Source organism: Dermacentor silvarum, chromosome 6, assembly GCF_013339745.2.
Source record: "Dermacentor silvarum isolate Dsil-2018 chromosome 6, BIME_Dsil_1.4, whole genome shotgun sequence".
Taxonomy (NCBI): domain Eukaryota; kingdom Metazoa; phylum Arthropoda; class Arachnida; order Ixodida; family Ixodidae; genus Dermacentor; species Dermacentor silvarum.
Window position 1 is genome coordinate 39,654,566 of NC_051159.1, and position 9,514 is coordinate 39,664,079.

Consider the following 9,514-nt stretch of genomic DNA (forward strand, 5'->3'; position numbering starts at 1 on the left):
GTATTAGACTGCGACGTTACTGGACGCCCCTATAGAATCGACCACTTCCGGAAGCCCTTGAAGGATGCTGGAATAATTCAGCAGGTAGGGGGCATTGGTGCATACCAAATGTCTCACGTGTGGCTGCTGAACTTGAAGACAGATGAGGCAAAGCAAGCGCTGCTAGACGCCGGACCGCTACTGGTGAAGAATCGGCCGTGCCTCATTATTGACCCGGCACGGCAAGAGCTCAGGATCAAGCTACACTGGGTTGCTTTCGATGTCACTTCTGAGACCATACAACGAGCCTTTCGAGAGTATGGTGAGGTAAAGGAAGTCATCAGCGATCGGTGTAAGGCGGAGGACTTTGAAGGTGCCGAGTCAACCACTCGTCTCGTGCGTCTTTTTCTGCGTGAGGGTGTCACACCAGACCGCGTCCCGCATCAGATGCGCCTTGGTAGTGGTACTGCGCTTGTGGTTGTACCTGGACGTGCGCCGTTATGCCTTCGTTGCCACAATACTGGACACATCCGACGTGAATGCCGAGTGCCCAGGTGCGCAGCTTGCCGAGCGTTCGGGCACGAGCAGGCTAATTGTACTCGCTCGTACGCCAGAGTTGCCAGCGCAGGCGGAGACGTGGATCGGAGCGAGATGCTCATGGACGAAGAAGAAGCGGAGAGCGTGGCTGCAGTGGCGGCGTCTACCAGCGACGCGGTCACAGCGGTCGCGTCCACCAGAGACGCCGCCGTCTCGCAAGAGAACACGGCCGTAGACGCTCGGGCAGGAGACGCCACTCATGGCAGGCGCATCAACAGTACAGCACGAAGAAGAGTAAGTTTCGCCAGAACGCACTTCGGAAACGGACTTTTCAAAGCAGCAGCCGCCAACTTTGCGTTTCTGGGACTGATGGGAAAGCAGATGCACTCAGAACTGCAGCAAGCGAAGCCGTCGCGCCGCTGGGAGACAATGACTCGACGGACGAGGCTGCAATGGACGCCGAGGCAACACCTGCGAAGCGTCGACTCAACGAAGCAGGCAAGACATCACAAGACACGCGGCTGCGAGCAATGGAGAGGCGCGAGAACGTGCCCGGAACCAAGAAGCCTCGTGTGGCCAGCCAACAGCGGTCGGCGTCGCTTACAACGCGGCGGCGGCGGCAAGTCGACGCCCTAGGCGTCGACTGGACTGTGGGATACTATACGGCAAGGTATATGGAGGGAACGCCGTAGGCTCTGTCTGATATCTTTCACCAATATGGAGTCCTTGGAGAGGTCGATAAAAATTGCTACACTTAACGTCCGTGGGCTTAGTGCCAAGAGGCGGCAAAATCAACTTTACCGCCTAGTAACGGAGCAAGACCTCGATATTGTAGCCATTCAGGAGACCAAAGTGGAGGGAGAGGACCAGACGGAGCGTATGGTGCGTCCTTTTGCGAGACGCTATGAAGTTTGTGTTGCCCATGCGGTAGGCGTGTCTTCGGGGTGCATTTTGTTAATTCGGCAGAGCCTTGGTGCTGTAGTGCAGTCGGTGAATACCTGTGAGTCAGGCCGTTTCATTGTATGTGACTTTTGCCTGTCATCAGAAAATTGGCGTGTAATTTGTCTGTACGCACCAACCAAGGCTCAAGAGCGAAGGGAATTTTTTGAAGAAATTGAGTCATACTTGAAGTGTGAGCGCAGACTAATTTTAGCGGGAGATTTCAATTGTGTCTGTGCGGGTCGTGACAAAACCAGTGGGAAGAAACACAATGATGCGAGTACTGCCGTTTTGAGAGACATGACCGCCGAATTTCATCTAGAAGTGTGGGAGAATGTCTTTGCGGCGGAAAATCAGTCATTTTTACTCACTTTCAGGGTACGAGCCATGCTAGACTTGACAGAGTGTACGTGTCAGCTGAGTTTATTCCTTCGTGTCGGGATTACAGAGTCACACGTGTTGCGTTTAGTGATCATTGCTTGGTTTCTTTCTGTGTTGGAAAACAAAGAAGGAATAACAAAGTATTTTCTTGGGATCTCTGGAAATTTAATGCAAACTTGCTGAAAGATGACGAGTTCTGTAAGCAGTTTCTCGAGGCTATAGATAAAATAACAACTCAAAACTTAGATAGCTGGGAACATAAATGGGAAGTTTGTAAGCAAACAATTAAATTAAAAGCACTTGAAAGGGCCAGTGTTTTGAGACACGCGGAAAAAGAAATTGAGTCCCGTCTTAGATGGAATCTGCAGCAATTATTGGAAGCGGAAAGTACAGAACCCGGTTACTTCTCAGAAGACATAAAAAGCATAAAGCAAAAACTTGAGTGGATAGACCAAGAGCGATACAAGGGAGCTTTGATTCGTGCCAGAGCTGAGTACTTGTGCACAGGTGAAATGCCAACAAAACGTGCCTTGGGAGTCGAAAAGAAATATGCTTCACAAAATGAAATAACAGAAATAGAATATAATGGGTCATTGCTTACCAAGACGGAAAAAATAGCAAGTTCTTTTTTCGAATATTACAAATTACTGTTTTCTCGTGGTCAAGTTGACGCTGATCGATTCAAAAATGACTTCGTTTCATTGATGCCAACATTAGACGACGAAACCAAGGAAATATTAGAAGTACCCATACAGTAGAGGAGGTTAAGGAGGCGATTGATCGTTTAAATAATGGCAAGTCACCGGGGCCGGATGGCTTAGGCACTGCATTGTACAAGGCGTTTAAGGGGGTTATCGCGCCAGTTTTGACTGAGGTATACAACGAGGCTTATGAGAAAAAACATCTTCCGCCGTCCTTTCTGTCAGCACACATGGTCTTAATACCAAAAACTGAAGACCCAATCAAATTGCGTGATGTTACATCGTATATACCCATTAGTCTGACAAACATAGATTATAAAATATTAATGAAAGTATTGGCTAACAGGTTGCAGACAGTAATGAAAGATTTAGTCGGTCCGCACCAAACGTGCGGAATAAAAGGAAGGACAATTATGACAAACATACACATAGCACGATCAATCCTTGAATGCTGTGACGCAATGCAACGCAGTGTCGCCATGCTGCAGGTTGACCTTGAGAAGGCATTCGGCCGCGTGCCGCATGACTTGCTTCTATCTATACTTGATTATGTGAATGTAGGCAATGTGATCAGCGAAGGTGTGTGGATGGCTTACGCCGGATGTACAACGAGGCTGATAATAAACAAATCGGTAGGAGAGCGCATACCGGTACAGCGCTCAGTAAGACAAGGGTGCCCGTTATCACCGCTTCTCTTTTGTATGTATATTGAACCTTTTTTGTCTAAGCGTTATGAGGAACGAAGCGATACGAGGATTCAACTTATATAAAGCCGAGGTCAGCCTTCTTGCTTACGCTGATGACATTGCAGTTTTCTGTGTTGATCATGAAAGTGTAATGCACACTGTCAATGCTGTAAAAAGTTTTTGTCAGGCAAGTGGTAGTGCTGTAAACTGGGACAAGTGCCTTGGGTTTTGGCATGGGGAATGGGACGTTGCTCCCAGGGGGGTGTTTATGAACATTAAAAAATTATGGGGTTTTACGTGCCAAAACCAGTTCTGATTATGAGGCACGCCGTAGTGGGGGACTCCGGAAATTTGGACCACCTGGGGTTCTTTAACGTGCACCTAAATCTAAGTACACGGGTGTTTTCGCATTTCGCCCCCATCGAAATGCGGCCGCCGTGGCCGGGATTCGATCCCGCGACCTCGTGCTCAGCAGCCCAACACCATAGCCACTGAGCAACCACGGCGGGTGTTTATGAACATTAAATGGCAAGAAACACCGACAAAATACTTAGGTGTGCCCCTGCAGTACTACTGCGACAGCGAGCCTTATTGGAAAAAACAAACAGAAGTGTTGCGTGAAAAAGCACAGAAATGGAAAGGCTGGGATAAGCCCATTTTCGCACGGGCCATGACTTGCAACATATTTCTCATAAGCAAGCTATGGTGTGTAATGCAGGTCTTACATTGCAGCAGGTTAAATGTGCAAAAAATGCACAGAGTGTTCGCGGTCTTTATTTGGAGCTCTGTATGGGAAAAAACGAGCCGTACAAATCTGTTTAAAAGAGTGCGTGATGGTGGGCTCGGTTTAGTACATGTGTATGTAAGACAACTTGTCAGTCGATTTGTTTTTCTCCGAGATGTAGATGACACGTTTCTCAGAACTATGATTCAACTAAGGCTGGGTAAAGTGCTACCGGAATTTGTTGTGTCTTCGGTGTGTGAGCAAGGACCAGTACGGGGATATCTAAAAGAAGTAGTTACATCTCTCCGTTTCTTATCGGTACGCTTTTCTTTGCAATATTTGACCGAGGTGTCACGTAAGAAACTGTATAAAGACCTTGTTGATGTGTTATTTCCAGTGCCATTGTACCGTGAATTATACTGTGTAGGCCCAGGAAAAGATGTCTTGAAACGCGTTAAAAGAATGCTTGTTGCGCCAGGGGTTAAAACCTTTTTTTTTTTTTTTTAAGCTGCACACGGGAACCTTACCCGTTAAAACATGGTTAGAAGATAGGGGTTTATTTGTTCCGTGGGGTACGAACTGTTTATTATGCAAAAAACCAGAGACCATTGAACACGTGTTTTTAGATTGCTGGAGCGGGGTGTGTTCTTCTGGGACATCTTACAGAGAACTCTGAAAAAAGATTTGCCATTAAATCCGCATGGAATACGTTATCTCACGGTTGAAAACGACGATGGCGTGCCTTTTGATCTTGTCATGCTCCTGGGCCTGCACAGCATATCGCGAACGCGGACGGCTGCACACAATGCAGATATTGATGTGTGACCCGTTCGCGACCATTTTTGCGAATCTGTGTCCCATTTTGTCGAAGTGCAGAAGGTGCAGACGTTTGTACCGGATTGGGTTCCTAGATTGGAACTTTTGTTGCACATGCCGAAATACTGATGACATGTAGTCAGCAAACAGCTGACGGTTCACCGATATAAGATCCTGTTAGTATGTTCTTCTGCGCTCATCAGATCTGTGACATACGAGGCAATAAAGAAAAAAAAAAGCTTCGTGGCGTAGTGGTTAGCGCCGCGCGTTCGGAAGCGAGGGGTCCCTGGTTCGATTCCGCGCTACGGACACAACTTTCGGAATTTTTTTTCCATAAAAGTAGACGTGGCTACCTACTACTACTACATACTACAGAGGAGGGACAGACCCACACCCTAAGGAGCTTCGCCCCTAAAGCTCTCTGCTGGGCAAGTTGGTACATAGTTCAAGGTTAAGACTGGCATGACACAAAATACAGGGACATGAAGGACGAGTATACTCGTCCCGTCGCTTAATGTCCGTGTGTTTTGTGTCGTGCCATTCTTAACCTTAAATTACCATTTAATTTTTACGCAGTACATTAAACGTAAACGCTTCATAGACTCGGCGCTTTGATCACACAGAGCTAGGACCGTCGATGGGAAAGCTTCTTCGATTGCGCAATTTATAACGTCAACTTCGTGACTGTAGAGCATTAATATCGGCTGTTAACGCAGTGATTGTGTAGTTACCAGCACTGGCATTCGAGATTAGTTCTGGGCGATGGACGCAGAAGCGGCATTCAACTCAACGCTTTTTGGTAGACACCTTCGTCGAAGGGGCAGATGTCAATGTCGCCGTCCACAGCTAAGCTGCAGCTGCCCATTGCGAATCAAGGCAATCGATATTTTTCTGTTCACGCGCTGTTCTACAAGCAATCCTTTCAAACAGCGGCAGCTGGGCGCACGCAGAAAACTTGCAATAGACATACTGGTACATTTATTCTCGCAGCCCCAGCCACTTATCTCGTTGTGTTTACGCATTGCAGTGCATTAAGCGTAAGCTCCTCATAGACTCGGCGCTTAGATCACACCGAGCTGTGAACGGCGATGGGAACGCTTCTTCGACACCGCAATTTATAACGTCAACTTCGTGACTGTAGAGCATTAATATCGGCTGTTCACGCAATGATTGTCTAGTTACCAGCACTGGCATTCGAGATTAGTTCAGGGCGACCAACGCAGAAGCGGCATTCAACTCGGCGCTTTTGGGTACATTCATACATTCGTAAACTTGATTGCAACGCCTCTTTGGAGGGAAGGACATCTTTTAATGCATTCGAAATCTACGTATAATAAATAACAATGATCGGGGAGGGACCAATTTTTCGCGAAATTCACTTCCCCTCGCTCAATCAATAAAGACGTATTCAAAGCGATCTACCTAGAAAATGGTCGACTGATAATACGTGCTCCCAGAACTGGATCAACATGTATTCTGCAATACGAGATGCGTGAACACGTCATCTTACTGCAGCCAACCTTTATTGCACGAGTTACGGAAAGCATCTTCGTTTGCAGCGGAGAAGTCAGGCATGGGGCGCGACAACATCACTGACGTTTAGATAACGCACAACCGCTCGCCAGCAGTCCTTGTTGAGGGCGTCCGCCTGGGTGACTCCTGCAGGGTGACACTCGAGAACGTCCTGCTGAACGACGCCAGTGATGACAAAGTAGTTGTCGCGCAAGTAATGCTGGGCAGACTTCAACAACGGCAGCACCTCTGCCTCCGTCCTACCGATGACCTCGCTTAGTTCGCGGTGGAAACCTGGGTTTTTAATGAAGAGCTCGAAGGCCTCGGCAGACTGCTTGTCCAGTACTGGGAGCTTTGCAAACTCTACGGCGCGGTATAGCGTGCTGCGGTTCTTTCGCAGCTTTTCAAGGACATCGAAACTTACGTCGCAGTCGGAACGGAAATCGAAAGGTAAGACGTAGTCCGTGATTCGCCTGTTGTTCGACATGCCGCGATAAATCTCCTCCATCTGGAACCGGGAAACACACCGATTGCGAGATAGGTCCATGCGAGTCACCGTCTCGTTTCGAGTCAGGAAGAACGCAATGGCCTCCGCGCTGTCGTTCGTCATTTTCCCGTAGATTTGAATATACAGACCGTCGAGGCACTGGTTTTCAGCGAGAGCACGTAAGGCATCTTGGGCAAGCGGCTGAGGACACTCAAGCCGCAGGTACAGAAGGCGCCGACTGCACTTGAGCATTTCGCAAATCGGTGCGCCAATTTTTGTGTCGATGTGCACTCCGAGGGAAAGATGAAGACAACGAACGTAGCTTTGCGTAACGGTTTCGCAAAGTGAGCTCACGGTGGCTTCTGAAAAGTGCGTGAATTGGTTCAGGTGGAGCTCTTGGGGACACGTGGAAGGAGAAAGCAAAGCCACCGATAAGCCTGGGACGTCAGCCTCCACCCAAGGAAGTTGGATACGGCTGTAGCTTCCGTTCCTGGTCAGCTGCTCGGCTAAGGCCGCCCTGAAAGAGAGAAGTATATCGAGTGCCATCTTCATTAAAGGGCGAATAATGAGCAGAACTAAGTAACTCATAATATTATAATGTTATAGACAAAGCCTCCTTATCAGCATGGAAGATGCGGAAGACAAGTGTAATAAAGTGCAGAAGACGAATGTAATACGAGGCGATGACAGCTTCTCTATTCTCTGGATCAAATTTACATGGTGCTGAAAACAGTTGGCATGATTTGATATGATATCCTGACGATAGTTGATCAGCCTCTAAGGCGAGTGACAACTGCCAAACAAGAAAGAAGGTAAACAGAAAGTAGTTATAGTGCCTTATATTTTCATATCTCTAATGGACATAAATAAGTGGGCTGGCGGCATGGCACTGTCTAGTGTTTTCAGCACCATGCAAATTAGGAGGCTCAGGCAAAAAAGCCACAGCTGATCGACAGTAAGTTGAGCGATACTCATGCTGGATAAAGCGTTACGATAAATTATTTGAATACTGAAGCGAAGGTATGTGAACAAATATTTTCATGTGAAAAATCATGTGTAGGACACACCGCAAGATGCATTAACACAAAGAATACGTGAATACAAATGTGTAGCAGGACTAATTCAAGCGCCGGGAAATCTTGAAACGCACTGCGCGCGTTTTATCCAGCAACCTGTGTTTAATCAGACAATGATACTAGTAAGCGACAAATGAGAAAGATCGGAAGAAATGATGGAAGCCTTCCACATGACAACGAAAGCACAAGCCAACCACGTAACACCGAACCTTAGTTTCGTGAAGGCACAGGGTATTACTGAAACAGTTAGATTAAACTAAAAAAAAAAGATACCTAGCTGCTCAGTAATCATATCTAGTGTCGTATTTCTTTATTTTTTTGTGGGTCTTGTATGACGATCGCTACTAAACTACGCTGCATCCCCTGCTGAAGTCTCGGAGCGTAGCGCTCCTGCTCCTGTTCGTACTACGGGAAGTACCGACTCTCGACAGGGCACTTGAGTTTGCCATTACGTAGAGCGCTGCTTCGGACCGCTTCACTACATTGCTGGTGAGCTCAAAATCGAGGTAAAAAATGTTCCTTCCTTGACGTATAAAAGATATAAAATGAATGAAATTGTTTGAAATCAAGGTAAAAAGGTTCCTTCCTTAGCGTATAAAAGATAGAAAAAGCATGAAATATTTTGTTCATACCTTTCTTCCGTCGTAATCAGTGCACAATTTGGAGTAATTCTCAACTCCTTCAGCGTCTTGTTCCTCTCAAGTGCATCACAGCACAGTGAGATTTCTCTCATCCGTAGTGAGATACTGATCAGCTCTACACGTTGAAGGGAGGTGTTTTGACAAAGTGCTTCCGCAAAGTTCGTTAAGGTGCACTCGGTTTCAAAATCATAAAGCTCCAGCTGCTGGAGGGAGGCGTTCTTCCGGAGAGCAGATGCCAATGTTAGTTCGCAGTGTGGCTTTATGTCGGCGAATAGTACATGCAGTTCCTTAAGCATCGCGTTTTTCTCGAGCGCAGAGAACAAGGGGGCAGGAGAATAGCGGCGCAGTTCCACCTCCAATGTAGTCAGCGCCTTGCTTCTCATCACGGCTTCGGCAAGTGTCGAAATCTCCGGTTCTGGGATATTTACTGTCAGTTCCTTCAATACCGCCGACACTTCCATAAGCTGCCTAAAGGAGTGCGCGCCGATGACCGCCGAGTATTCTCTACGGTTCATTGTACGAAGCGATAGCGACTCGCAGCTCACAAGGCAGGACAGAGCGTTTCTAAAATCGCTCGGGTACCTACGGAACACGCAGGAAACGCCTTTGAGGGTGTTTCTGTTCCGTTTCAACATCGTGCCAAGGTCGGCCGTGAACTTCTCGTCACCTTCACCGTTGACGTACAACTTCTCTAGCGAGCACACCGCGTCTAAACCTTCAACAGTGTGGAGTTTTCCTTGGCGTAGTGCTTCGTGGAACGAGATCTTGCGAAGGGCCAAGGAGCGCATGACACGAACCGTTTCGGGAGCCGGTGACGATGGGCGTAGACTGATAGCGTACGTCAGATAGTCGCCGCTCTCGTACGCGTCGTGGGCGTAGCTTACACTCAGTTCTTCGATGCAAGCGTGGCGTTCGAGGAGCCACGTGATGAAGAACGCCGCGTCGCGAGAGACGATGTCGGGGTCTTCGGCGGTGGTCATGTTGGAAAGCGAAGAGAGGCGCAGACTCCCTCGTGGTGTCTCGACCAGCTCGTAC

The 9,514-nt window shown here is 47.8% G+C and overlaps 1 protein-coding gene across 1 annotated transcript; it reads right to left on the bottom strand.

Moving 5' to 3' along the window:
- Positions 1 to 6,270: 6,270 nt before the first annotated feature.
- LOC119455445 (uncharacterized) lies at positions 6,271 to 8,965 on the bottom strand. The gene is made up of 2 exons (XM_049668788.1): positions 8,471 to 8,965; positions 6,271 to 7,279 (listed from the first exon to the last, which is right to left on the bottom strand). The coding sequence occupies exons 1-2, from the start codon at positions 8,938 to 8,940 to the stop codon at positions 6,331 to 6,333; spliced, it is 1,419 nt and encodes a 472-aa protein (XP_049524745.1). The 5' UTR covers positions 8,941 to 8,965; the 3' UTR covers positions 6,271 to 6,330.
- Positions 8,966 to 9,514: the final 549 nt, after the last annotated feature.

Coding starts and splice junctions, on each gene's coding strand:
- LOC119455445 (XM_049668788.1), bottom strand. CDS start 8,940: ATGGAAGTGTCGGCGGTATTGAAGGAACTGACAGTAAATATCCCAGAA. Junction 7,280..8,470: donor CTGATTACGACGGAAGAAAG/GTATGAACAAAA, acceptor TCTCTCTTTCAG/GGCGGCCTTAGCCGAGCAGC.